General features: G+C 38.4%; 2 protein-coding genes across 5 annotated transcripts; one reads left to right on the top strand and one right to left on the bottom strand.

Moving 5' to 3' along the window:
- LOC110845134 (fasciculation and elongation protein zeta-2) lies at positions 1-24,786 on the bottom strand. 3 transcript variants are annotated; one of them, XM_035848486.1, is made up of 12 exons: positions 24,334-24,786; positions 23,777-24,209; positions 11,092-11,194; positions 9,524-9,577; positions 6,241-6,351; positions 5,322-5,421; positions 3,328-3,417; positions 3,048-3,214; positions 2,144-2,219; positions 2,026-2,046; positions 1,868-1,912; positions 1-1,784 (listed from the first exon to the last, which is right to left on the bottom strand). In XM_035848486.1, exons 2-12 carry the CDS (start codon positions 24,154-24,156, stop codon positions 1,768-1,770), a joined length of 1,164 nt encoding a protein of 387 aa, XP_035704379.1. In that variant the 5' UTR covers positions 24,157-24,209; positions 24,334-24,786; the 3' UTR covers positions 1-1,767. The 3 variants fall into 3 exon arrangements, with proteins under 3 accessions (XP_035704379.1, XP_021947190.1, XP_021947191.1); XM_022091498.2 differs by having other exon boundaries at positions 23,777-24,786; XM_022091499.2 differs by lacking the exon at positions 9,524-9,577 and having other exon boundaries at positions 23,777-24,786.
- Positions 6,486-9,436, top strand: LOC110845132. Of its 2 annotated transcripts, XM_035848485.1 has the most exons (9): positions 6,486-6,627; positions 6,706-6,824; positions 6,897-6,980; positions 7,076-7,163; positions 7,254-7,294; positions 7,410-7,536; positions 7,611-7,794; positions 7,858-8,366; positions 8,444-9,436. In XM_035848485.1, exons 2-9 carry the CDS (start codon positions 6,727-6,729, stop codon positions 8,852-8,854), a joined length of 1,542 nt encoding a protein of 513 aa, XP_035704378.1. In that variant the 5' UTR covers positions 6,486-6,627; positions 6,706-6,726; the 3' UTR covers positions 8,855-9,436. The 2 variants fall into 2 exon arrangements, with proteins under 2 accessions (XP_035704378.1, XP_021947188.1); XM_022091496.2 differs by having other exon boundaries at positions 6,506-6,824; positions 7,091-7,163.
- Positions 24,787-25,884: the final 1,098 nt, after the last annotated feature.

Raw genomic sequence — 25,884 nt, 5'->3', positions numbered from 1 at the left:
TTTCAAAACGCTTTTTTTATTAGCACATGCTCCATTTCAATACAGGTGAAATATATAGTGACCACACCAGCACAATAAATCTCCACTAACAATATTGGATCATTATTTGCTGTTGTACACAAATAAATTAAGTAATTATGCTACCCAAGCGTACATTGCCCAATCATGAAGCAACTTGGCCAGCGTCAAAAAGTTACTGCAACTTTCACTCGCAAATTTACTTTCTCCATTTGTGGAACGGGAGGAGAATGGAGTTGGTGCAATGTTTTGTTTGTATGTAATTAAGCATTTGACTATTGGTCATCATCAAATGGCGTTATTGATATAATTATATATTCTACATACAAAATGATTCAGCACTCTAATTGCCGCATAATATCACCAAAAATATCATTCTTATTTTAAGGTTCAAAATTTAAAGTCAATAAGCTTTCTCACTCAACTACTTTATTAACGCAACGTGGCAAATGGTTCAGCTACCCCTCCAATTCATCCTTACAGATATGCTATTACTTAATATTCTTAAATACTATACGATTTCTATCCTCCTCCTCATCATCCTTACTTCCATCCATCCTTAGCTAATGCAGACTAGCATCGTTGAGACAAATTGCATATTGCAAAATGAGGATCCTGTGATATATGTAATAGCGAAATAGCGTCAGCTTCTTGGTGTTTTTTCATGTGTCCTTCATGCATTATTTTTTTACATTATTCGCCCCACTTATCAGCACAAAAAAGAGTTGGCCGTCATCCATCAGCCGACAGAACGTGCAATACTTTCACTCACAAACTTCAAATAATTAAAGTAAAGCTAGTAATTATTATAAATTGCGATTACGGAACTAAAAATTATTATATCAGGTATATTGGCGGAATAAAGGTACATAACTTTGTAAATTGTCAAGGTGTGTGATGTGATGATATATTTATAATATAACCTTTACTCTTTTTTAAATAAGCAGAAACGTGTTGATTGCGTTTGTGAATTGACTAGCATTTACGATCTGTATGAAAAGACCAATATAAATAATAAATGAAAAATAAATGTACGTTTGAACACAAAAAGTTGCAAATCAAATTAGATTGTAAAAACATAAATTAAATGTATATGGCACTATTCCTGAATATTGGGTGAATGCAACACTGGAAAATTGATGTAACACATAAATAGTTGAAGTTATATATAATGTTGCCACACACATACAAATAGATCTGTGTTGGGGGCAGAAATATGAGAATTTTCATACATGGAACTTGAATTCTATATGTTTCACTCGTTCGTGATCATGTAGATAATGAGAACCAGAAGAATAACGTAGAAATATGTGTTGCATTCAAGCCGTATTTTTGACAACTACCTTTGGGCACACGATTAATATGTTACTGATTTTTGTACATAGCAGCACAGCGTATGTGTAATCCTAATAATAAAGCGGTGTTGGTTGGTTAATTTTGCATTTTTGAGAATACGAGAAAGATTTCGTGACACTATTTTAGATGTAGAGGAAAATTTAGAAAATCAGTGGATGAGATACAGCATCCCATTTCTTCTCGATTTTGGTACCGCACCAAAAAGTTAATTGTAAGCAGTACTCGCTTGAAACTGGTAATTAGAAGGCAGAGTTTGAAACAATACGTTTTTCAGTATAGATTTTTTGGGAATGAAGAACATTTGCAGAAAGAAAATGATCTGGTCATTGGAGTCGTTAGGTTAAATAAGGTTAAAATAAACGCTGCTGACGCCAAAGTTGAAGGTAGTTGATTTTACGTTGGACAGAGTACTGCAATTTAAACCAAGAATAAATAGTTTCTTTTAACCCACAATTTCACTTGATTTGAATGACAGCAAATAATTATCTGCTACCTTTGAGGATATAGTCGGTCAGCAGAGTGGGTACGGCTGGGCTATCTATTGAACAAAAATGACAAATTCATTTTAGATATACATTTCAAAAACCAAATATTGTTCACATGTAGGGAGCGGACTTATCGGATATCGTACGGTGCAAAAAATATACTCACCTTGTTCGATTGCCTTGAGGACTGGGGGGAAAAACATTTTGTAGAATTATTAAAAACTTGATCACATTATTTACATAATTCAAGTAAGCATTATTTAGTAAGTAAATATTAATCTTACTTTTGATGAGTACTTGCAAATTTGGATTAGTAGGTGGGCCATTGTGGGCGTGGTATGGAATGACCGTTGTGAGATACTGTAAGGAGAGACAAGCGATTGGATTTATGTACACAAGTTTAGCAAATAAGTATAAGTAAGTGTCAATTGTCATAGAATAAAAGTGGTTGTACGACTACTCTAGCGTCCCAAAGTAAACACCTATGTATGTATGTAGATTCAGAGTTCAGAAGAAAAAATCTACTGATGAATAAATGCACAAATTCCTGATCAATTCTCTACAGGTTGCCAACTTTAGGTTTTAGAGAAACTAGATAAGCTCCAATTGTACGGATTTCTAGGTATGCATTATAGTTTCTTAGGGTAAGAGAATTGAGACATGGGTATATTCTGTATGTATGTAAATATGTATGTAGAACAGATTTTGATTTAAAACCAATCTCCATAAGCTTAAACTGTCAAGTCGACGGAGTGAAATCTAGCCTAGTTTCCAATTATGGAAAGAAAGGGGATACATACATATACATACGTACTATTACATACAAATTGACATGAGTTTTAGTTCTACTTGAGCATTTGCATGCAGAGAGAAAATAGAAACAGAAAGGTGCCAACATAATTTCAGAAGAAAATTTCAATTCTAATTTTGGACAAAAATAGAATAGCTTGGTAGTAAATTGGCTCGTCCCTAAAAGCATGGCACCGGGTAACGCCAAGTGTAAATACCATGAAGCAGAATTAGATGTAATGAATAATTTATTTCTGAAAGGCAATTTTAATAGTCACAAAGTCGATATACGTATACTTAAGTTTTGTACAATGCGCAGTTTTATACTCTAAAAGTTGAGGTTCATTTATAATAAGAGCCATAGTAAATATGTATGTATAGAATTGGGAATTGGCTTGCCTTGGACTGCTGAGTAGTCCCATTGGGAGGTCCACCTTTCTCGCCAACCTTGTTCTTTTTCCTGTCTAAATTGTGCTGTCGTCGCTTGGTTTGCACGGCGAGGAGATGCGAAATAAACGAATTCTTCAACTCCTTCTCAAACTCCAACTCATCCCGAAGTGCCAACTCTGCAAGTATACACAAAATTATAATCCTTAACTTACTCAAAAGAGCCACAAAATTAACTCAAAATGGTAAAAGAGTTTTTAGGAAATGCACATTTTAAATAGATCTCACTCACCATTAATGAGAACTTCAGAGTAGTCTTTAATTTGGGCTTCCAATTCGATTAGTAATTCGTTCAACTCGTTGAGGGATAACTCGTTCAGTTCTGTTTGAAGAAAGAGAACAACATGACATTGACTTTTATTCCCCACAACTCAAAAATACAGACAAGCATTAAAATCTATACACAGGGCAGTCTTCATTTAGCCCGAGCCAGAGTCTTATTTGTGTCCGATAAGGCGATAACCCAACTGCTATTACCAAATTGTGGTGCAAAATTTAACGACGCCGGTAATATCGATCAGATGCTCTTTTTTCGTACAAGTTGCCATACACCAGGCTTGATATTCGCAATCATCACTAATCGTCACATTTATTCAGGTTTTTTAGACCAATTTCAAAAGTCAGTGTGGGTCACGCTATTGGATCCTCTGGCGAAAATAATTTTTATTTTGGGTTTCATATTCTTAGATCTAATGTGCACAATGTATTTAACCCCACAACTTAAACGCCCCCACCGCTCAACAACTGGTCCGATCATGCCTATCTTCGAACTCATCCAAAGCCTTGGAAATATGTGCATTTTAAGACTAACATTGCAAGTCAAAATCGGCTCGGGTTCAATGACCATATAACAGACGGACGGACAGACAGACAGAGTATGACGACCACATAAGCTTTGGACTCGGGCTAATTGATTTGAACTTAAATTAAATTGAACGATTAATTTCGCTCAGAAAAGTAATGCATTTATTATTCGTGCGAATAGAGAACATGAGCGTGCATCTTAAACTTTCTCCTTGAAGCACTGGATATGACTTTGAGAAGGAAGTTGCATCATCAATAGGCACACCAGGTTGAGTCAGTCGCTTCGACTTGGAAACTTGAGTGGAGAGGAAGAATCGGATTTATTTTATGTTCTTGTGAAAGGAATGAATGACTTTGTGAGTATCTGATCTGATCTTTTGGAGATAATGGTTCTTCCATACGATCAATTGACCATCAAGGCCATCTGCAGCAGGGCTGTTCAATTACCAATGGAAGTAATTAATTCTTAATTCTTAATTACTCCGTCTGCGAAAATTGGAATTAAGTACTAATTACAAATACTTCTTTGTCCAGTAATTGAACTTAATTATCAATTACAATTACTTTGCAAGCAAGTAATTGATTTTCAATTCCCAATTATTATTAGTAATTGAAAGTCAATTACTTAATTACTAATTACTTAATCCTCATACTTGAAATTAATTAAACGCTATTTATTTAAAGGCTAACTTTCGACCAAAAAATTCATTTCCGAATAGGATAAAACTTTTATCAATATTTCGGTACAGCAAACAGTTCATCTATATGATCCAAAAGTTTAAAACTGCCGTGAATCTTTACTCCAGAGAGATAATGGCCTTTTCTTCCCACAATTACAACATTAAAATTGTTAATGCGTACATTTCTATCTATTGTATTTTACCTGACTCTGACTAACGAGATTGCTTAGGTTAGTTTTGCAGTCCATGGAACACAGCCAGTTGAAACAATTGTAATTTAAAGTTGTAATTAGTTTGGAGTGCAAAAGCTGCATGGGAATCATGACCAAAGCGTTCACAACAAAAGATATTTACATATTTAATTCGAGTTCATCGGGACAGGGAGACTTGTCGTATTTCAAGTATTCCAAGTATGTTCGATTAAGTAATTGATCAAAGTACTTGAGTATTCAATTACTAATTACTACTTGGCCAAGTAATTAAGTACTTCCAATTTTAATTACTCCAGGTCCTTCAAGTACTTAAGTACTTAATTACTTTGACAAATACCAGAGTAATTGAAATCAATTATCAATTACCAATTACTTTAAATTCGGTAATTAAGTAAGTAATTAAGTACAAAAGTAATTAAGTACCACAGCCCTGATCTGCAGTATGTATCCATGAAGCTGAGACTTTCACCCATTCTTTATTCGCAAGTTACAGCATTTTGGCAAGGTTGCAAAAAACAAAAATTATTTACTTTCTCTGTAGAACGGGGCCGTGCAGAACTTTGCCTTGTCACTTCTGCTGTCTTGACAGCTACAGGCTCCCTCCGAACAGCATTCAGATTCTGGAGTCTCCTGTGGTGAAAGTAAAATGTAATTTACTATTATTTCCAGTCTCATTTTCAATTCCGTTTGCCAGCGATGTTTATCTTTTTCAAGCCTCGGACTAAACCCATGCCTCAAATATCGAAGTTTGGTACGGAGTAAATTATTCTGGGCATCCTTAGTAAATTATTATGCCATGAGTTTCACCCATCTATGGATTTAGGTACATAGAGTACGTAGTTAGGTACGTACAACCGGATGAAGGTTTATTTATAAGGCAATGAGAATGTGTGTACAATATTGGCTTTTTGGCGAAAGAGCATCAGTGAAAGCGAGAGCACTCTGAATAGAAATGGGGAGTACATCGCTAGGACGAAGCTTTTGCTATGCTTTTGTACGTACGTAATTACGTAGATAAGCACAGCAAGGGAAGGATGGATTCTAGGTCATGAATGAAAAATACAAACATCAATCTTTTCGCACTCGCTTTTCATCCTTGTTGCCATTAATTCTGCGTGTTTATTTTGCAGCTGTCCATGTTCGGAATAAAAGCCGTTTCTTTCATCAATAGTCAATTATCAGAAGAATGCGAATTCTCCGCTTTCTCCGCATTGCACAACTGATTTCTACCACGAATGGAAGTGGCTCTAAAATATTTACTAGCTTACACTTTCCTAAGGTTGAAGCATGCAGAGGCAAGGAAGGAAGAAGGTGCGAAAAAGTAGTGTGCGAATTTTGTGGAGACTGGAAACACCTCTTCTCTGAGGTACATGCAACGTATTTATATTAACGTGTATTAACATCCAGAGACGAGAAACAATGCGTAACAGGAGATAATGAAAAGTATACCTGCATAATAAAGTCGATCTCTTTGATTACTTCATCGGCGGTTGGTGGTTCGGGTTCTGGCTCGTGGGCGCGACCCAAGATAAGCGAGTGCATGTCCAGATCGCTCGCCACCTATTTGAAATTTTGGATACGTGTAAATACATGTTATATATGTGCTCCAATATTACCAAAATAATAATAGACGAACGAGTGAGACTAAAAACTGACCCACATGCTGGAAGGAGGGAAATAAAAGATGAGTTTTAGAAACAGGTCACAACACGTCTAAAGAACCAGCACACATTACTTGCACCGGTGCAAACTTGACAAATCGTGTAACAAAAATGCGAGTAATTCATACTCCCCCGCATAATCTCCAAATCAATCAGTCGTCAGCTAGGAGTGCATGTGAGAGCAGCAAATTATTTGTTCCGGTGCAATTTAATTTTTCAACAACAAAAAATCAAACCAAAGACCTTTGTCAAGGCCACACCCCTCCATTCCACCATGTCTAAAAGGGTCCCCCCTGTTAAGTCGATGGACAAAGTGGGATCTGGTCCTTTGGATACATTTGTTCAGAAAAGACCACGGTCATCAACTCTTGGGTAAGTTAATTATATTTAACCGGTCAAAATATTAGTATTTTCATTCCAGTTCTAACAGTTTATTATTTTCAGTTTTGGTCAATCAGAAAAACACGAAAAGGGGAAGGAGAATGCTGCGCCTCGTGTTGTTTTGACCGGTCAAACTGCTATCAATATGTAAGGAAATATTTGTTTACTTATTATTTCTCTTATATATTCTTTACTTTAGTGGATAACTTGATTGTTGCTCTCTTGTTGAATCTTAATAATAGTTTTCTGGATTCTAGTGCCAGGGAAGAAGATCAGTCCTTACGCCCGGCCAGTCCTAAAAGATCGATGATGACAGCTGTTCAAAGCGCAGTAAATATTATATTATTTACTTTACTGTTTACAAATCTACTTATCTATATTGCGTGTTAACAATTTAACTAATAATATTTTTTATCCTAGGTCGAAGAGACTGGACTGGACGATTCGGGTGTTGTAGATTTGTAAGACAAACCTTGATTAAATTATTTTTATTTTTATCTGCACCGGTGCAGCGATTGATGACATTGGATTGATTTGAATTAGTTGAATAAAATAATGTAATTTGTTGATTTACAGGATGTTCAGTGATGATGGAGAGACTGGTGAGGAAGAAGAGGCAGGGACATTGGAGAATACGGAGGAGGTCAACCCCCAACCCGGCCCTTCACGCGGAATCCCAATTCCTCATTACCGGCATGGAGATGTGAGCACGTTTATTTGTTTGATATTGTTGTTTGGCTTTTAGACTCAATTTGAACCGGTTCAATATTTTTACAGTTGTCGGACAACGTATACGAACAGTTCCACCGCGAAGTTTTGCTGGATTGGCTCGAGGAGGTGAGGAAAATGAAACCTCCGGTGCGCAATGACACCAAAAGATTAGAATTGGAAAATGCAGCCAACTGGGGTCAACAACGCCGAAAAGGGAAACTAGTTGTCCAATTCGACACAAAAATTCCCGGTATGTGTGATATTGTTACGTAATTATTATGCATCTATAAAGTTAATTTGGATTTATATATAGGCTCACCCATCAAGGGATACTATGTCATGAAAGCTGATGGATGGAGAAACAATCTATTTTCATACTTTAAGCGGGCCATGAAAGACGGGATATCTCTGTCTCATAGAGAAAGGAATATGGCGTATAGAGATCCACACCATCCGCTCTATGACACCATCAAGGATAGCAATTCGAGTTCGGGTGACAAACGTCCCCCCTTGGACATCGTTTACATTGCCACATTATTTCCCAAGGAACATCTGAAAATAAGTTTAATTGACATAATGAAGAAAGAATTAGGACCGGTCCTAGAAAGTGAACCTCTTTTCCGGCTGCTCTATTACATTGGGATTTTTGCTGGTCGTTGTGGTTATTTTTCAATGCGCGACGACCATTTCACTGCAACCTTAAAGCCCAGCCATATTTACATCCGTACTGTTGGGAGCCCAAATCCGTTGGCTTGTATGCAGAACAAAGTCATTCTGTGCGACTCCACTGCGACAAAACAAGCTCTTGAAGGATTTTTGATGGTGAGTAGTGTAGTGTCATACATATTTATGCTTATTTTGACCGGTCAAAAGAAAACAAATGTTCTTTTCAATCCTAGGCCTACGCGAGAAAGACGAATGAAGTACTTGGCTATGAACGGTACATTGACACAGAGACGGCTTCTCCCGACTTTGAGTACATCAAAAAGGCCATCAAATACGCAGACGACAAAATTCCCCTCTTCCGTATTGTAGAAAAAGGGGACCGGTCCCATCCTCCCCTTTGGGCCAACATGGAACAAGCAACCACCCTTCCTTACACCATCACTGAGGAAGAGCTCATTCTCCGCTTTGACCCAGATAGGCCAGAGGTCAAGAGACACTACAAAAGCTTTCAGGATATGGCTCACCTTATCAGTGAAGTTGGCGACCCCCCGGAGAGATATTTTTACACCAACGACAAGTCCCGAAATGAATTCAAAGAAGAATTTGACAAGATCAAAGCAGCTCGTGAAGACAAAGAAGACTAGTGTTTTTATTGATTTGTTAATACATATGATTATTGTTTGTGTTCTCTCCATCTACATTTATAATTTCGTTCAGAGTTGTAGTATTTAAATTTTATTGAAAAATTAATATTTATTTCTATAAACACAATACAATTTAAAACAAGATACTTAGTTGGCTTGACCATATACAAGTATTTATTTTGGGAGAAGGATCAAATCAAACACTTGTCAACCGATGTCAACAACTTTTCTCATTCAAAGGATAAGTTTGGCCGTACAACGAGGGAACGCAGCTTCAATTATGGGAGCTGTTCCCAATCATCGAGGATTAGAAGAATTGTTTTATATCTTTAATAATATTTCATGTTATGCTCAAAAAAATCATCAGGGGCCGAATGGTGGTCTCGGACGCTTACCCGGATCAAGTAGTGGTTTTCCCACCCCACCAACATCGGGTTTTTCCACTACTCCCCAAGCCAACTAAGTGTCTTTTGTTTCAAATTTTAAATTGTATTGTATTGTATTGTATTTTTCAAAGTTTATGTCAATTCGATTTTGATTGGCTAAGTTAAATACAGGATTCCTTGACAACTTTTGCATAATTCTAGGAGGGTGTGGTAAAATGGAGGCTTTTCTTAAAAAATGCATTTTTGAAGATCTTTGTATAATAATATAATACTGTATTATTACCGCTTCGTCCTCGTCGCTCAGGCTGCTAAACTCCTCCTCGGTCATCTTGCTGACCTAATCATTATGTAAAACCAGGAAGTTAGTTCTGATGCATCCTAAAACGTCCTACATCTTGTTAAGTTGATGTAGTCGAGTGTAAACGGCAATTGGCAGCCTCATTTTGGCATGAGTCACACAATAAAAACTACAAACACCAACTGTCACATAAAATAAAGTGGTCAATGATCCATAAGGGCATGGCGAGAGTCTCAAATGACCATATCGTACGTACCACGACCATATACATAAAAGTAAATGAAACAAGTTCATCCTGTCTCTCGGTATTATTCAATTGGCTCGAGCGAACCAAAACCCAGAACCATTTCATTAAAGAATATGTGTATTTCCTTTTAAGTCGTTAGATAAATTGTTGCAGTAATATGCCAGTTTGATTTAAGAGTTCATTATAAGCATCACAAATGTGTATATCTAAAGCCATATTATGAAAGTATGCAATCCATCCAAAGAACAAACCATAATACGGAAAAGTAGAGTCGTCGGGGGTGGAATTTATTAATTATTAATTTTAACGCCATAACTGAGGAAGTTTGTTGAAAGTTTGTTTGTTGAAGTATATGCTCAGCATGATTCCACTTTCATGTGTCATTTCAAATTGATGTAATATGGTTGGTCTTCACAACTAAAAATTTTTTGGTGTACAACTCCCAGTGACAGGGCGGCGGCTGGAATTGCAAAAAGTCACTAAAACAGATTGATGAAGTCCATATTTCTTGTTTTCAATTGTGAAAATAACATTTAACGTCCCGTTTGGACTCGTCCGTCAGCCAAACGTAGGAGATACATGCATAGTCACTAATAATAAAGTACCACTGCGTATATGGACGACGAAGTGATGGAGTAACTACGAGTGAATACGTACTATTTGGACTTTTGCCTTTTGGTAATGTTCCTTGTAATACGAACATATAAATTCTTTCCAAGTACGGGAAATATCGACCCACGCGAAAACTCAACCCGACCTATTCTGAGAGAGTTGTAGTTTGTAATCTCCATTTTTTGCCAATTTTTCCAGCCAGAGAGGGAGAAGGATGTAATTGCGAATTTGTGGCCAAGTTGAACCACATATCACACCAGCCTGGAGATGTTTATGGCGTCTTCAATCTTTCATGAGCTTCTGTCTGGAAACATTGACAAAGTGGCGGCTCGCTTGCCTTAGCGAATCGCAAATTGGAGTTGTCAGTTCCACCCACTTCAGAGTTCATAAAAAGTGGATGGAAAATGCTGCTGCCTAATAATAGTAAAATTAACCTTTACCTTTTCAATCTCCATATTGCGCGACACAGCAGTGGACTATTTTGAATAGAGCATAGTATGGTTTATGATTATGAACTTTTCCGCTGGAGAAAAGTCAGGGACACCGACTTAATGCGCTCTTTATGGAAATGTCAAATAGTGGAAATATTAAATTGAAACTAACAATAAGTAAATTGTGCTTGTGTGACATTTTATTTTTTGAATGTCGTCATATTGTGGATACATAATTACTACCAAATTATAATAATAATTACCTGTTCATTCAAGTTGAGAGTTGGTATCTGTAGTTTTCGAGCATATGTTTTGGACCAGTCCCATTGAATATTTCCATAATTGCCCGTGATTGTCCACCACATTCTGCAAAACAAATTGTACATTAGAAAATAGAGTTTCATCAACACGATCAGTTTCAATCAGATGCAGTTGCAAAGTCTGAATTTTATCTACATTTTCTAATCCAGGAGAAATCCGCGTCATAAAATGTTATGCACGGCAATAAAGATCTGATCCTCCCCACCACCTCGAGCTGGGTGCGGTGCACGTCGTATTAATAAAGTCAGACTGCATGGTCGCCTCCCTACCTTACGTTTATATAATCTAAATATATCAGCATCGTTCCCAGCACTCAATCTTAGCCCATTTAAATAAACTTATTGAGGTTCCTTGCCCTGCGTACATTTCCCTCGACAGCAATGAAACTTTAAACAGACAATGAAGAACGGTTATGTCTCAGCTTACAAGCCCCTCGCGAATTAATGCGGTGCATTGTTTATTGAACCAACAATACACCAGCGACGTCAATAAAGAAACATGACACCACACGAACGACAATCTCGCATTCACATGCCTCCCAAAACAAAGATTAAATTGTCTACATAAAGAAACATCTACGTGCAAGATGCCTCAAGTTTAAATTTGACTTTAACTTTCTCTACGTAATTTTAAACGCGAAAATGCATCGCAAATTATTGTAGTGTCGCACTCGCAACATTGTTTTCATAAGTATTCAATTTACCCGTATATTAATGAATGACATACGGATAAAATGGACCATTTTCTATACAGAATGGCCATGAGTGGAGCATGATCTTATAGATTTGTTTAGAAGACAAGGACTTGTCGTGTTTATCTGGAATGAAGGAGAGAAAGGCGAAGGAAAGTGTCTCGCTCCGAGAGAAGAAATTGCGAGTGTCGGCAAATAGGCAATTCCGGGGAGGAATGTCGACTTTAGTGGGGCATCAACTTACAAAACTACAACTTCTCTCTTCACCACCATGGTTCGATTTACAAAAGAACTGTTTACCTCGCGATTCTTAGGATAGAAATGAGGAAATTGCTAATGGATTAAGTTTAACTTGGATGGACGGCGTCATGGGATTTGGGTGAAACATTGGTCTCTCCCCATCCATGCCATCAAACGAGATGGTCCTTCAAAGACCTTTGATGTGATATTTCAAGTCCCAAAACTTCTATGCAATGTCCGCCGTCGTCCCTGTTCAAGTTTGCTCCGAAAGCGGGTACGTGCATAGAGGTCCTAATTCTATTTATTACGTATAAGAGAGGAAAAGCTGTGAACGTACTTTCAAAGCGAATTAAATTAAAGTTTACCAAAGAAAAGCATAGGCTTCTCAACATCTCAACACGGCGTGAAACTAAGGACGATAAGGAAGTGATCGTAAAATGCTGTGCGTCTGCCCGTTTACCCGAAGCAAACAAGCTCAAGTCTGGAATTAGCTAGTTTAAGCTGATTACAGTTTAGATTAATTTGAACGGAAATGAGATTTCGGCGTCCTGTGCAAAAAGAATAACGTCGAGTTGAAGAGGACTTTACAAGAAAGGATAATTATTACGGGCCGTCTCACCTTTGCCAAGTGGCTTTTCATGAAATTCACGCCTCGTTTCATTTCCTGTAGTTAGTCACATGAAATATGAGGACATGTCATAAAGTGTCACTATCTCTAACACCAGAGAACTTTGGCAGGAAATACATTTTTGCATTGCATTCATAAAACCGATTAGAAGTTTGCTTCCTCGAAATCACATGCACTTTCCGTTCTGGTGGGTTGTAAAGAGACGGACGCAGACTAAAATAACTGCCCGTGTCAAGTAGTAACATAATCCAGTGCAACAAAGAAAGAAATTGAACTGACGCCTGCATTCATACGCAACCTGATGCGGATTACCATTTGTCTTGACCAAAATACCCGTCCAGAATAATGGCAGTAGAGTGTCGACTCTGATCCGGCCCGGTCCCGCATCATGTGCAAGGGGACATTTGCTTTTATGAAGTTTCGGATGAGATGTCGTCCTCAATAAAGGCAATGCTCACTTTATGTTGCTTTATGCTCTCGGTCGGCGTATACTTGATCATGTAATGCTACAATGCATTGTGTGCTCAATGCTGAACAAATCCAGCAATTGAGTTGGGTAATTCTCGAACTCGTTCTCAATAATGGAGGAAATGGTCGGGAACTTGAGGTGAGTATGCCAATTTTGTCCGACAATAATCCTTCCCTGGAATGACATTTTATATTTCTGTGCTGGTCACTGGATCATTTGGCCTTGTAAATACTGCAAGGAATCCTTTTTCACTGCTTAGATGCATAGTTGCTAGTACCTCTAATCCATCTAACCATAGGAGATTAATTATTTAAAGGTTCGCTATTTAATCTAATTTTGCAAGTTAATGCGTGCCCAGCATGGAAAGTGCTGTGCTCATCGGTCACAGCAAAACAACGGCGAGATCTTTGAACCGACTACGTGCATAGCATCGAAAGGGAAGGAAAAGTTTCAGACAGGAATCAGTAAAATGGATGTCTTGTGGATTGCGAGGCTTATAAAACTTGTCGTTTCCTAGAATAACGATGACGATATGCCACGAAAGTGCACAGGATGAAATTTTTCTGCTTGTAAATATCCGTCTTCTTCCCACGGAGACGTGTGCACCTTTTATGGTCATACAGTAAAAACATGACTGGAATATGGCCATTGTGTTTTGAAGGAAACAATACAATGTCAATTCCTCTCTTTCCACATTTCGTCACAAATACTTCTACGTACGTAGAAGTTCTAGAGAGAAAAACAAGTACGACGAGTACGTGTGGAAGTCACATTACAAAAGTCTGCTGGACAATGAGATCATAGTTCCGGAGGTGAAATGACTGCCTATCTGGTAACCCGCAGCGGAGTGAATGTGACACTTTGATTCATTGCGTCGTGTTCCTGCTCGGTTTGATCCTTGAAATGGTCACCTACTTTGCAAAGGTCGCCAGGAAAAAGTTGTACCATCTCGCCAGCAGCAGCAGCAGCAGATCATGCACTCACTTCTAAGCCAGTTGTGTTAGAAGTTAGTACATATCTGCGGTGATAAATATTCTGACACTAAGAAATTTATGTGCTGAGTCATATTGTAATTGTTGAGATATGTACGTGAACGTGATCAAGATAAAACTTTGACCACATATAAGTCCATATACGACGAAAGTTCTCCTGTCACAAGAAATAAATGGCTAATCCAAAAGAAGAATCAACCTTAGCTGGTCTACATGCCTTGGTGGACGTACATACATATTTACAAGATAATCTTGCTCGTGCATAGAAATAGGAGGCATGTCATTGCACCTACTCAGCAGATCGCGTTACAAATGAATCACTTGGAATTAGGCCGTTTATTACAATCTTTAACTCTACTCATTCAATTTGGACAGTCAGTTTAGAAAACTTCGTATGGTTATATCCCTCCTTTTGAGGACTAGTGTATACAGATCACTTGTTATTTATTTATGTATTCTTATCCATACGAAGGAGGCCAGAATCGGCATAGGATTAAAGATCTACATCAAAATCACAAAAACTCCTCATACAAACTTTCTGATGGGAGGATAACACATTCACTCAAGATTATATGTAATGTATTAAATGGCACACTTCTCGGTTTCTGAAATCATTGGAAGCATGTTCTGGCAGAAACTGCGACAAAAGTGTGTCAAAGGGCATTCAGACATTTGACGCATTTTAATTATTATTTCGCAATCGGAACAACATACGTTATCTTGAGTGCATGTAAATCTTCAAGTTAAACCAGATCTTTCAGGAGGTTCGTTTATTCCAACTTGGGACATCTGTTTAATGAGGGACGCGCATAATGGGAAATCACAGTCGGGATTTCTCTCCTCTTGTTATTAAACATCGTGCAGAGTACCAACCAAGTGCTTGCAGAACTAAAAAAGAATTCTTGAGCACACAACGATAGGCATAATTTTTTTAAACCAAGTTTGTTACTCCCTCAGAACATCTGGTCTATTTAAGGATAAGTTTTGCAACATTGCAAAAAAAATTAAACCCCACGGAGCCATCCATTAACCTAAAACTTTGTACATACATACACGTACTGTATATACTTAATCTTCTATATCTAGGCTAACTTCTCCTTTAAAATATCTGCAAATTATTTCTCATGCGGGCATTTAAATATACCAAGAATATTACAAACTTTTCCCTTTCTTCGACCGAAAGTTTGCATAATATTCATATCAAATGGGCGAAACTTTTCAAGTGTGTATTCCCCCAACAACTTCTATACTTGAAGTGAGTTAGTTATGTGCTGTGCGAATGGAGCTAAACTCACGAGAAACCCTAGTCTCAGCACAAGGTACTTCAGGAGGCCGTAGGTTTAAGCTCCACCCGCACAGTACATAACTCGTTCACTTTATGTATAATGCCTTTTAAGAGTATGTAAGCGTAATTTAAGACGCAAATGCAAACAAAGGTCCTGCTAATGAGGCATCCTACGGAGAATCATGTATACTTGGAATTTGAGTTAGCATGCTGACTGCTGAGGGCAGATTGAAATGCACAGCTAGCTGCTAAAGTGTCAGCCACTTTAATTGCCGAGTATGAAGATTTATTAGTACTCTGGCCGTATGAAAGTGGGACAGCACATTCTCATTCCATTGCTCCATTTCCACCCACTGCGCCACCCCTTCGATACGTTTCAAGGACTGTTTTAAATTTGAAACATTTCACATTATTGGCCCTGCAAGTGAACATGAATTCTGCATGAACGGAGGATGATGATCCGAAAGGAAATGCAAAATGATGGTGCTACATAACACTTCATTCAATCCAATCAAACTAAAAGTGACAAAATTGTGGAAATTCCCTCACATCCAGATTTCATTTCACATTCGGCAAATCCAAATAAACCGTAGTAACGTTAGAAGTAGCTCACCCTGTAATATATAATTACCTGGCACCTTTGCACCTTGGGTGCAAAATTATAGTAGTTCAACAAAATAGATCAATAATTTTTAAGCAATTATGCACCAGTGGTGCAGAAAAACGAAGCATAAAATAGATCAATAATTATTATGCAATTATGCATCAATGATGCAGAAAAACGAGGTAGATGACAAAGTATTTTGCACCACTGTTGGAGACTAACCGTGGTGGGTCCAATAAAATTTCAAAAAATTTGTGTCAAAATTATATAATAAATTCTCCCGGCTATTCTGTACCATTGGTGCGTTTTGCATCAATTAACCCAATTGTTTCGCATCATTTTGTGTTACCGATTGTTAGATACCAACGGTGCTATTAATTTATTAAAAAATGGACCTGATCCATTCTAGTGAGTATCAGTTGTTGCTCATCCAATTGTTTCGCATCAGCTTGGAGAACCAACTGTTCAATACGAACGGTGCTACCTATTGCAAAATTGTAGTCCTTTCTCGATCCATTTGCACAATTAATTCGCACCATTTGCGCCACGGATTGTTCGATACCAATCGTGCGTCTACTTCATTCAATAATGGTCAAGGGGATTATTAATTAGCATCAATTGATGCAAAAAACTCGTGAACACACAGACAGACGGACGGACGGACAAGAGGAATTCAATAGCTCTCATGCTTCGCAGGGTGAGCTAATAATGGTCCAGAAAATTCACAACACTTGCCCGTACGACCAATAACTGTACTCGTAATATGCAAATTTAGCGACATATAATGCCTCAAAGTTTCATGTGCTTTCTAGCGAAATCCCACACTCCAAATCCTTCTCCTTGAGACTTTCCCCAGGAGATTTTCTGCCGCACAGCAGCAGTGTTCCTAGCTATATTGTGTGAAATATTGCAATGCCAACTACATTTCAACAAATAATGTTTCCAACGGATTTGGTGTGAAATCATTCGTTTGCGAACAGATATGGCTGCGAATATTATGTGAGACTCAAGGTGGAGAGACAACTGGCTTGTTTCAAGGCAACCATGTACGAACACAGTTATCGTGATCGATAATTTTGACAATTTTTCTTTTGGATCTGTAGCCATCCTTTATAGTACGATAAAACCTGAACGGTTTTGTAATAGGGGGACACATTGACGATGAACATACATGAACCGGGATAAACATGGGTTTGTCCACAAAATGCCTGAAATGGCAACGGAAACTGCGTTGTAATACTCGCAAGTTATACTTTGCATGACTCCCGATTAGCGGAATTATGCATGAATTCGGTTTCCAGCCTATTTAGGCTGACGTCAAACTCGGTGGATTTTTTACCAAACTTTATTGTGATGATGTTGGAGTCACGCACATTACTGTTTAGACCACAGCACAGCACACAACGATTCGGGGGAATGATAATGGTGAGCAAAGCCACCAACAACCAGTCACAACCAACCGACGAGGAAATGTGCAAGTAAATAGCTAAATTAAATCTTGCGTTTAATGAAAACCTCGGGATTTGCATATTCCACCGAAAGCATTAATAAGGATCTCATAAAATCCGATTTCACGATCCCATTCATACCTGACCATGCCTCACCTATCTTTCAGACCTGAAACTCATGAGAAGTATTGTAACGAATGTAGGCACGTTGCATGCACACTTTCTCCCCTGCTAATCTCCATACCCACTCACAAGGAACGGAATATCAAGTAATTTTTAATTATTCATGAAAATCGTGAGTGGCAATTAGTGTAGGTCATGAATTCCGTAGCATATGGGAAAACATAACTACGTAAAACAGAATAACGTGACAACCTGCATGACATCAACCCATTTACTTGATAACTTCTTTAGACATCGTCAAGACCGCTCTTAAGCAAGAAATCTCTGTAAACAATATTATTTTTTGAGCTTGTTCAATCTGAGTGTGTTCCTTTAGCAAATTCGAAAATCAGAGTTGAGCCAAGATTTTCTTATCCAAGAACAAAACAGCGCAACCTCCATGTGAATGGCGTCTATATAATGGAACCCGTCCAGCTCAGCCCTGTTTCAATCTCGCTTCTTGTTTGCACGGCTTGTTTGCTTTCCAAAGTGTAATTAAGATCCATGATTTGCTCGTAAGCCCCCAAAATTACAAAATGTCCATGATTCATGTCTCCCAAAAGGAAACAAGCCCAGCTTTACCTAATTTCGTTTGATCATCGTATCTTCAATTAATACAAATGAAATGCACATCATGTGATACATACGAAGACCTCTGCTATAATGAATTATCCAACACTAACATAGTGTTGAAAATTAAATGAAAACAGTGGGATACTCGTAGAGAAAAATGGTGCGGTGGTGAAAGTGCAGCTGCTCCAGAGCTAGCACGGAGCGGACATGAACATATCACATTGACGTGGTCACTAGTGGGCAGAAGAAAGAGGAGATACAGCCCTAACCTAAGCCAGGCAGACGGAGAAAGTGGACGTGCTGGCAGGTAGAGGTTCGTGCACGGGGGATATAATAAATGCGTGGCAGGGAGGACAACTAATGTCAAGTATTTAATGTATGAGGAGCTGGACCTGCAGAAATGGTGTAAATTGAGTTGGTTTCTGCTTTTCTCTTGGCTGAGGAAATTGCACCCATCTCCAAACGGCCTTTCTCCTCCTCTCCGCCGTGAACGTGAGGAGCGGAAGCAAAACAATCTCATGGCATCCCACCACCCAACGAATCATTATATTCTTCCGTTCCAACTATCTCTCACTATCCTGCCCTAGTTCCAAGCAATCTACAGAAAAAACACAATGGGAGTCTCATGTACAAAGTAGGAACTTGCAAAATTTTGCCCAGAGTCTTTCTCCAATTCTCCATGCAAGAACCAAAATTGGCACATGTAAAGACGCAGCGTTCCTTCTTTATAAAAAAAAGTGTCCTTCGTCCCCTTTTCTTCACAACGTATACAGAGATATGTGAAGGAAAAGATATATTATGCAACTCAAGTCAGCCTGAACTTCTCCATTGCAAAAGTAGCGAGAAATATAGCACGGCGGCAGGCATGTGTACGTAATACAAATAATAATGCACAGATACGTAGTTTCAGAGATAAACAAAAGGACATTCAATTCACTCCAAGTAGCCTCCACTACCAGACCAGATTCTCTTCTCTGCTTTCTAAATAAATATTTGCTTTAGGGCTGCGGACTTTCACCATGCCCTCAATTCCTCCTCGAGAGCAGGCTACTTGAAAGGAAACAAAAAAATCATCGTGGTCTGTTTTGTGTAAAACGAGGTATAGCGGATTCCAATTTCTAGTGAAAATCAACACATTACGAAGAAGAGGGAGGGCCATACGTGTGTGTTCATTTACTGCTGCGGGCATTAGAGCAACAGACGCCTTTCAGCGAATGTTTAGTACAAAATCTTCAAAGAAATTGTCTTGAGCTCCTTCTTCTTACTTCATATTTCCGCTTCCACGTATCTCTAACACGCAACAAAATGGGCGAACATTTCAATGAGCATAAAAGAAACACAATGTTCTTCTATGTTGCGTTGAGTGAGGTTTCTCGCAATCTTTTGGAGGGTGGAGAACAGGAGAGAAAGTTCAAAGAGAAAGCGCACCAAAAACGTGTGTCGATGGCTCATCGTCCCTTTGATGTCGCCACAAAGTGATGGACATTATCGTAAATGGGAAAAAAAGTCAGAATCGAAAATATGCACAGGAAATGAAAGCTTGTGTATTTACTAGTGCAGATCTACATGCATATACGCAATTACAGTATGCATATGCTTATGTGTTTAGTTCTATTTAAGAAGTAAATATGCACGAACCCCTGAATGGAAATAAACCATTTTCCGATGGGTAAATTGACGAAAGTCAACGTGACATCCCATTTTAATTTTAGGTCACTACCCAATCTACCCGAGTGACAGGCGTGACAAGCACGGATCTTTTCATATGGAACTGGAAATTCAGTAACATGTGGAATCCTCGTTGTTCAATTTAAATTGAAACTTTTCTGTCGTAGAAGAGCATCATTGAGAAAAAGGATCGCCGAATGTCGGGGACTGGTTTGGTTACAAAATAGTTGAGTGGAACTGAATGAAATTCCCGTTCGCATCTTTCTTTCTTTCTATCTTTTGCTCAAAAAATAAGATAAAGACAACTCGACGGTGGTCTTCCTTCACGTCCAAATTTCCTTCATTAGCTGGAATTTGGTTGGGTGATGTCGTGGTTCGTCCGCCTGCATATTATTATTCCATCTCAGCGTGCCATGGATGTTATCGATCCAAGACTTAACAACCCGTAGTCGTGGTGGGCACAAAAGTCTTGGAAATTTATGCCTTTCTTCACACACCCGGCCATTTACTGACTCTGCATGTGCTATGACTGCTTCTGCATGTATGCAGTATGTACGAGTACGTGTGATCCGTTTCTTTGCACAAAATACCAGAGTTTTGGTTAAAATAGAGAAAGAAGGTGCAACTTTTTCGGCTGCACGTAGCCAGCAAACAAAACTGGAACTGCCGAAGAAAATAGGAAGGGGAGTTTGCTCATTCTTCTCTGATTTAGACACTTATTCAGCGAGTCAGATAGATCAGGTTGCCTGATAATCCAGGTAAATAAGTAGAGAGGAGGCTACTTCCTCTTCTACTCAACCGTTCTATAGTTTCCGTAACTGTCTGTGTTGGCGAAAGAGGAATGAAACGAGAGGAGGAACCGAGGAAGGGGGAGGCTGACCTTATATAATTCTCACAGGAGGAAATGATATGGAAAATAAAAGAGAAAATATACCAAGAAATAAACCTGATGTACAAGAACTGACAGTTCATGTTACACTTTACGAAGTCATGTTACATTTAACGAATAAGGAAAGTATTTATAAGCGCGAATGTGCATGAAGGCTAATGAAGATTGGAAATATCCCACAGTTCGTGTAACTTAACGTAACTCATGATTGACATTTGCAAGTGTTTTGAGTTTCTCCTTTATTGTCCGATTATGTAACCCGCAGAGAAAAATTATCGATCCACTGGATGGATTACTTCATTTATATTAATATTAAAGTTCTTTTTACGAGCGCATATTTTCTCCAAGATGGTCACTAAAAACTTCAGCATATAAGAGCTTTCTCTCACCGAAAAAAAACACAGGCGTGGGCTGAGGAAGGATAATATCTGACACATGGATGGACAGATTGCATTTACCAATTTTTCCATCCCGACGCCAAAAAAAGAAAGGTGGAAAAACTTGGCGTACAAAGCAGGATTACAAAATTGAACTGACATCTGGCCATTAACAATAAGTGTTGGTATAGTCGACCGTAATTTGACTTTATTATAGGGCTCTTCTATCCGTGTGCATCTTGACACTGACACAGTGTTTTCCACCCAAAAATGGGAATATGGGCAGGTGGATAAGAAATCCAATTAGGAAGAGGCATAGTGCATCACCTAAAAACCGGATTTCTCTTTATCTATTTAAACCTTGAAGCAAAACACATTCTTGGTCAAAGAGACACCACAATAAATAAATATCCGCTGCTTGCAAATTCAAGGATGAGCTCCGTATATGCACTTGTGGGGAAGGACATGAAGGATGCGTGGAGTGGACATACATATTTAGAAATATGACTTAGAAGTTTCAATAAAGCTGTTTGCTCTGAGATGTTGTATGAGACAGGAAAAAAGGCGAAGCATTTTTTTCATGTCCGATTTTTTTGGTCAATACTTCAACACTTTGTTGAGGATGGGTAATGAGATTCATAAAACAGAAACACCCCACGGATCTCACACTAGGATGCTAATTGTAAATGTGTTGTTCGAATCAGGAGGTTGACACACCCTCTTTCACACACTCGTCCTCTCTCGATCTCACTCCGGCTTGTATTCTCATTGTTGAGCTGTCGGTGAGTGAGTTGCACTTGAATCAATTCAAATTCCAGCAACAATGAATAACAAACAATTTAAACCCATTTGTGTGACTAATGATACCTCTCTGGAATTACAATGATTTCTCTCCAGGACATTGTCCTAATAATTTAAAATTGGACTCTGCATGTGTTTTACAAACAATAGCAGAAAACCACAGACCGTGCTCATCTCGTACTCAACTTCACAATGTATTATTACGTGATTATATTATCCATGCCGTACTCTATAGGTAACTTGCCAAGCTAAAATAAAATACCAATACCAATTATTCGACAAGAGAAATCCCACAATTTTACTATATCCCGACTATGTAATTGGACAAAGCCTTCTGCAGCAGCATGTTCAGTTTTGTATGTTTGCACTTTTGGTAAAGGTAATTTAGGAGGAAGTGATAATTGACATGGAACTTGGATTGGATAAGAGTTCATTACATTTCAGAGTACACGTGAAATATCGTCGTGTCGTGTTTATTAACTGCACTGTGTGTTTAACTCTTACTTCTGTTTCGTGTAAATCTACACAGACAATTGTAAATTGAAGGGTGGAAAATTGTCATGCAAAACGAAATACGTAATAAACACTCATGGTAATTGAAAGTGGTTTATTAATATGCAAAACTTTTGCTGATTTTTTAAATATCACGGACTATCTGATATTTTACTTATGTTGTTCTTTTTCTGTTTTTATGACACCAAAACCAACTCAATCTCATCTTCTCTCGAATCAGCAACCAAGCATACATAAATACTTGCAAATCACTTAAAAATTGACATGAATGTTAATTTGCTATTGAGCACTCCAACAGAGTCATGCACCATTAATTACATTCGCATGCATGGGTTTATTTGAACACAAATAATTCTACGTAACCCACTCAAATTAATGTTGCATTTGTAGATAGCACGAAACATGGCTCATTAGTTTAACAGCGTTCATGCAGGACTTCTTGATGCGATGTCTATAAATAAATACACAAAACAAACGCAAATACCTATTCAGCAGTTTGTAGTAATTACAGTGATTACTAAATAGGAACATATTGATTAGCTGGAACCTGTGTAATGCATACATGCATAGGCACTTTCGGCGATGATTGGACACATCTAATGTATAAGTAAATCAATAGTTGCTTATAAAAGCTGACATTACAATAACGAATGTAAACAAATCAGGTTTAGCCAAACCAAACGGAATATTATTATCATTTACAATTGTCTCCCTGGCTGGTCGTAGTTAACGAGGACTGACTTTAACCACGAAGATACCACATAACCAGTTTTGCATTTTTCTGCTAAATCCGACATTTTCAATTAAGTGTCTAAGCCTCCTTTCTCAAAGTAGGTTTGCGAGATTCAGGCAAGCAAGGAGCTTCATTGCCTATTAAGGAAAAGTTTCCTTAATCTATTTGGCTTTGTATGGGGCTTATCTTTTGAAGGAGCTTCTTTCTCGTCCTTCTTTTTAAAAAGGATTCACATTTTTACTTTTTTACCATTATGTGGAACAAGAAACAGAAGATATGATACCAGACCATATGATATGATACACACCATGTATATAAGAACCAGATTGACTAATACAACTCTAATAATTGCACCTATCGGTATCTTATGAAATGATTCGCAGATGTGAGTCGGAGTTGGTCTTCCTCTCAATCTAATTGCTTTTGATAATGACGACGATTATGACATGATGATGGACAAAATAAACTAATGTTTATGAAATGCAAATGAAGAGCAATTATAAGTGAACTAACATTATGCATGGTACGATTTAAGAAAAAAACATGAGACTCACTGGCAATCATTCATAAGTTCCTCTTGAGTCCTCATTTGTACGGGAGCCAGCTTCTCTGTCGTCTCATCCAGGTTGTTGAAGCATTTAGTAATCTTTTCGTCAAAGGTGTTGACGAGGTCTTCGAGGGAGCCGGAGAACGTGTCCGTAAAAACGCCGTCTCCCTCGACGACGACAACGTCATTGTTGTCCTCGTCCAAGGCCTGCTTCATGAGTAATTGTTCCAACCCCTTGGCCGCGCACTGCTGCAGCGTCTGCTGCTGCTGCTGGGCATGGGAGTTGGCGTTCCCGTCCCCCCCAAATCCCCCACTGCTGAACATGCCCCCGTTCCCGTTGGAATTTCCGTTAGAATTGCTACTTCCTGCAGCACTGTTCCCGTTCATGTTGAAATTGGATGACTTGAGATCGCAAAGGTTTTGCAGATCTGAACACAAATCTACAAAATCCTCTAATTGAGCCAGTGGGGCTTCAAATTTAAGTTCTTCCATTTTGGTTGGTAAATAGATTGAACTCCACATTAAATCCAATTTTGTGTATGCAAAGGTTGAAAGAAGATATACCTTTTATGTATTAGAACACAGTTAAGTTGGAGAATGGGTGGGTTTGTTTGATGAGTCAAATTATCATCATATTTATAGTCGTGTTGTAATGTGTTTGTAGCTGTATTGTAAAATTCCAAGTAAGTCTTCAGATTATTGAAGTGGGTTTTCCATACGATTATGCACGAAGAGGAAGCGGAACTGCAGAATTTGAGAGGCCGAGATTTACAATCAATTTACCACCACCTCTTCCAGTTCACGACTGGCTTGACTTAGCAGAAGAAGATTAAAGCAGACCAGAATAAGTATCTTTACAAGAATGTATATGGGAACCAGTATATGAACGTGAAAATTTCAACACAAGTCGGCTGAGTGGCTGCTAGTAGTGTAATGAAATCGTGAATAGTTTGGCTGCTAAAAAGCTGCTTTAAGGAGGACGACGACGTATCCTTTTATTTACACCAGACGAGATACTGAGCTCAACATGACTCGGTATTTGGTCTCTCTCTTCCCCTTCTTTTCATTTTGTATGTAATAACATCAGGGTTGTTGGGTTAAAAACATGACAAGGAAAGTAACCAGCAAAGTATGGAGAAGCTAAGAATGCTTGCTTTTTGGTGCTATATTATATTCCTCCAAATAAACAGGGAGTTGTGTTCTCTAGAAAAACCAAGTCATACCTCCGTTAACTCCCTAACTAGTAATTGTTGCAAACTAGAATTAAATTTCTCATGAATATGAATCCATTTATTTAGAAAAAAACATGTGGAAATCATTGCTTATCTTTTTCATGCTCAAATTTGCTCTGAAATACCAAGCATGACGGCCCTGGAAAGGAACCCGCCCGTCTACACAGCAACTTTCTCCCGAACCCGGAATCGGAGCTGAATGGTGCAAGCGAGAAGCAAATGCATAGGAAAGTACAAGAGTAGGCAAACGATGGATATTTTACCATGCGCCTAGAGCTCCGATGAGAATGCCATGATTTTGACAAGGGAACAAGAATCAAGGTTGTCGTACATGTACAAAACTTTGTCTCTGCTGCAATGCTTGAAAGTCAATCATTTCATCAAAAATGTAATTTCCGTTGATTAATCTAAAATGAATTTGGCTGTAAATTCGTACATGTAAAATAAACTCAACAGAGATCAAAGCTAGAATTTGGCATACATACGTATTTTAGAATAAATATGTGCTACTAGATGCCCGGTGGAGGAAAGATAAAAATTATTTTTATCAGCTCATCATGTATTATTTATTAGTCAGTCACTGTGTAGTTTCGCACCATCCTCTACCACAATTTTCTAGTGGTCTGGTGCATAATAAACTCATCGCCGTTGGTGGAACTCTAGAAATTTTATTTTTGTAGTCTTTTTACGACAGGCTTTCACCTTCACCCCAAGCATTTCGTGCAGCACCTTGGCTGTATCATACACGGAAGTCTGCAGGGAGTATTGCTGTTGCTACTTCCACCAGTCCCACCTCAACTACCGTGGAAAAGGGGGAGTTCAATTGCAAATTAAAAATTTATGCGACTGCACAACCAGTGCACCCATGATCCAAGATATGTTG

Source organism: Folsomia candida, unplaced genomic scaffold (genome assembly GCF_002217175.1).
Source record: "Folsomia candida strain VU population unplaced genomic scaffold, ASM221717v1 Fcan01_Sc002, whole genome shotgun sequence".
Classification (NCBI taxonomy): domain Eukaryota; kingdom Metazoa; phylum Arthropoda; class Collembola; order Entomobryomorpha; family Isotomidae; genus Folsomia; species Folsomia candida.
The sequence above is the reverse complement of the archived record's forward strand: the minus strand, read 5'-3'. Positions and strand labels throughout refer to the sequence as shown.